Raw genomic sequence first — 2,634 nt, 5'->3', positions numbered from 1 at the left:
ACTTCGATCGCTTGGTCGTGTGGATCATGTTGTGGCGGCGGTGGCAAGACAGGCGGGTGGGACTGCCTTGCGAGCAGCCCGGACCAGGTGCTCAGGCCGTTCACATCCTGTCGAGCATGCCGTGATGACCACAAGAGAACTGCTGTGTGGCTGCTGCAGCCCATTGAATGAATGCCAGCAATATGAGGTCCAAGGCTGCATCAGTGGGGCACGTGGCGCGGGCCCTGCCCTGACGCGCGCTCCAACCGTCGCCCTGCAAGAAGTGAGCGAGCACCGCCGGCGACTGGGCCGCGATGTGGTGCGCAACCGATGCATAGACTTCAGCAGTCGTCACCGCGTTGTCCACACTTTCGTTGTGCTGCATTCAGTGTACAATAGTATAGAAACGCTCGCACAGCGCCTGACACTTCAAGGCCCAACGCCGTTGTCCCGGGGTCTCCCATGGGGAAGCGATCGGCAAAGAGCAGTGGCGGGGCTGGCAAGGCAAAGAAGGCGGCCATTGAACAGCGGCGGGCGGCTGCTGAGGGTGCCGGAGGCTCGACCCCGAGCCCAGCAGGCGACAACAGTCTTGAACCTCCCCTGGACCGGCCTGTGCGCATCTACGCTGATGGCATCTTCGACATGTTCCACTTCGGGCACGCTCGCGCGCTCGAGCAGGCCAAGAAGCTGTGCGTTGAAACCGAGCGGCGTTTATCATGCCGTGTGATGCGCGACGCGCACATGCAGTGCTGCGCTTCAAGGCCAGAGCGTTCTGTACACAAGCAGCAAACCCAGCCGATTGTGCTCAAACGCTTGCTCGTCAAGGCCACCCACGCGCGTGCCACGACCTCTTGCCCCTCATTCCGCCGCATCGCTTGCCCGCCTTGATGTCACGCCCCCCAACCCCTTCCCCCCGCCTTTGCCTCAACCTTCCCTGGCGCGCCGCGCAGCTTCCCAAACTCGTACCTGCTCGTGGGCTGCTGCAACGACGCGCTTACGCACTCGTACAAGGGGAAGACCGTGATGACGGAGGAGGAGCGCTACGAGAGCCTCCGCCACTGCAAGTGAGCTCGGCCTGCTGACGCTACGCTCGCAGCCAGCCGGCCAGCAGGCACGGCGGCCGCTGTGCGCTAGCCGCGCTGCACAGCACAGGCAGCGTGGGGTTCATGACAGCAGTAGTAGCTGCAGTGGGTCATGCGGCAGGGCGCCTTCCGCGTGCAGCAGGTGCACTGCGCATGCGCGCGCGCGCACACACACACACACACACACACACACACACACACACACGCATGCACGCATGTGAATACGCACAACCTTTCTCTCTCGCTCTCTCCGCCAACACACCGCAACCCACCCGCCCCCCTGACCCCGCGCCAGGTGGGTGGATGAGGTTATCCCCGATGCCCCCTGGGTGATCACCAAGGAGTTTCTGGACGCCCACAACATTGACTACGTGGCGCACGACGACCTGCCCTACGCGGACGCCAGCGGCCAGGCCGACGACGTGTACGGGCCGGTGAGGGTGCAGCACGCACGAGTGTGCGCGTTTGCGCGCTCACACACATACGCACACGCTCGCATGCGCGTGCGCGCGCACGTGCACACACACACACACACACACACACACACACACACACACACACACACACACACACACTCACTCACGCATGCATGCATGCGCGCATGCACATGCATGCATGCACGCACACACGCACGCACGCGCATATGCACACACAAACACACACCCACGCACACGCGCACGCACGCAAACGCTCGCGTCGGCATTTACACTCCTGTATTGTCTGTCCCGCAGGTCAAGGCCATGGGCAAGTTCAAGGCGACGCAGCGCACCGACGGCGTGAGCACCAGCGACCTCATCCTGCGCATCCTCAGGGACTACAACGAGTACGTGCTCAGGAACCTCAGCAGGGGGTACAGGTGCGCACGCGCGCGCGCGTGCGCGCGTGTGTGGCTGCCAGCGCACGCGTGTGTCTGCTTGCGAGTCGGCTTGCACTGATTGCTGCCCTTCATTAGCCAAGATCGGGGCATGCAGGGGTGGCGTCGGGCTCGGGTCCACCGATCACGGTTCGGGCCGGGCGGTGGCGTCTTAGGGCAGCCGATATGGTCCTGAGCGCTGCAGCGTCCTGACGCAACGCCCTCCTCCTCTTGACTGCGTCCTGGTCCTCCCACCCCCTCCCCTCTCTTCAAATTCCCGCCAGCCGCAAGGACCTGGGGATCAGCCTGGTGAAGGAGCAGCGCATCAGGGCGCAGCACAACATCCGCCAGCTCAGCAACCGCCTGCGGGAGCAGCGCCTGAAGGTCGCCGCGCGCATCACCAAGCGCATCGGCATCAGCGGGCGCCCCCGCGGCGGCGGCGGCGGCGGCGGCGGCGCCGGCGGCGGCAGCGGCGGCGACGCGAGCGGGTCGGACTCGGACAACAGCGGCGGCCAGGTGCGGCGCTGAGGGGCACGCCGCGGGCGGGCGGGGAACGGCGGGTTCAAGCTCGCCCGCGTGCCCGGCGGTTTTTGGTCCCCTGCAAGCGATGCCTCGCCCCCTCATTTGGTGCATGCACGGCTGCAGCAAACAGTCATCCCCCCCCACCACCACGTCGTGACCAGTCCTGCACCCCCTCATCTCTCTGCTCTTCCCCGTCCC

General features: G+C 65.3%; 1 protein-coding gene across 1 annotated transcript; it reads left to right on the top strand.

The window, feature by feature from the left end:
• Nucleotides 1-441: 441 nt before the first annotated feature.
• On the top strand, nt 442-2,442 carry MNEG_8795 (hypothetical protein; the record flags this gene model as incomplete). The annotated part of the gene is made up of 5 exons (XM_014042731.1): nt 442-668; nt 930-1,043; nt 1,357-1,495; nt 1,793-1,917; nt 2,199-2,442. The coding sequence occupies 5 exons, from the start codon at nt 442-444 to the stop codon at nt 2,440-2,442; spliced, it is 849 nt and encodes a 282-aa protein (XP_013898185.1).
• Nucleotides 2,443-2,634: the final 192 nt, after the last annotated feature.

The sequence above is a fragment of the Monoraphidium neglectum genome, assembly GCF_000611645.1.
Source record: "Monoraphidium neglectum strain SAG 48.87 unplaced genomic scaffold scaffold01713, whole genome shotgun sequence".
Lineage (NCBI taxonomy): Eukaryota > Viridiplantae > Chlorophyta > Chlorophyceae > Sphaeropleales > Selenastraceae > Monoraphidium > Monoraphidium neglectum.
Note: the sequence above shows the minus strand (reverse complement) of the source record. Positions and strands in the feature narration are given on the sequence as shown.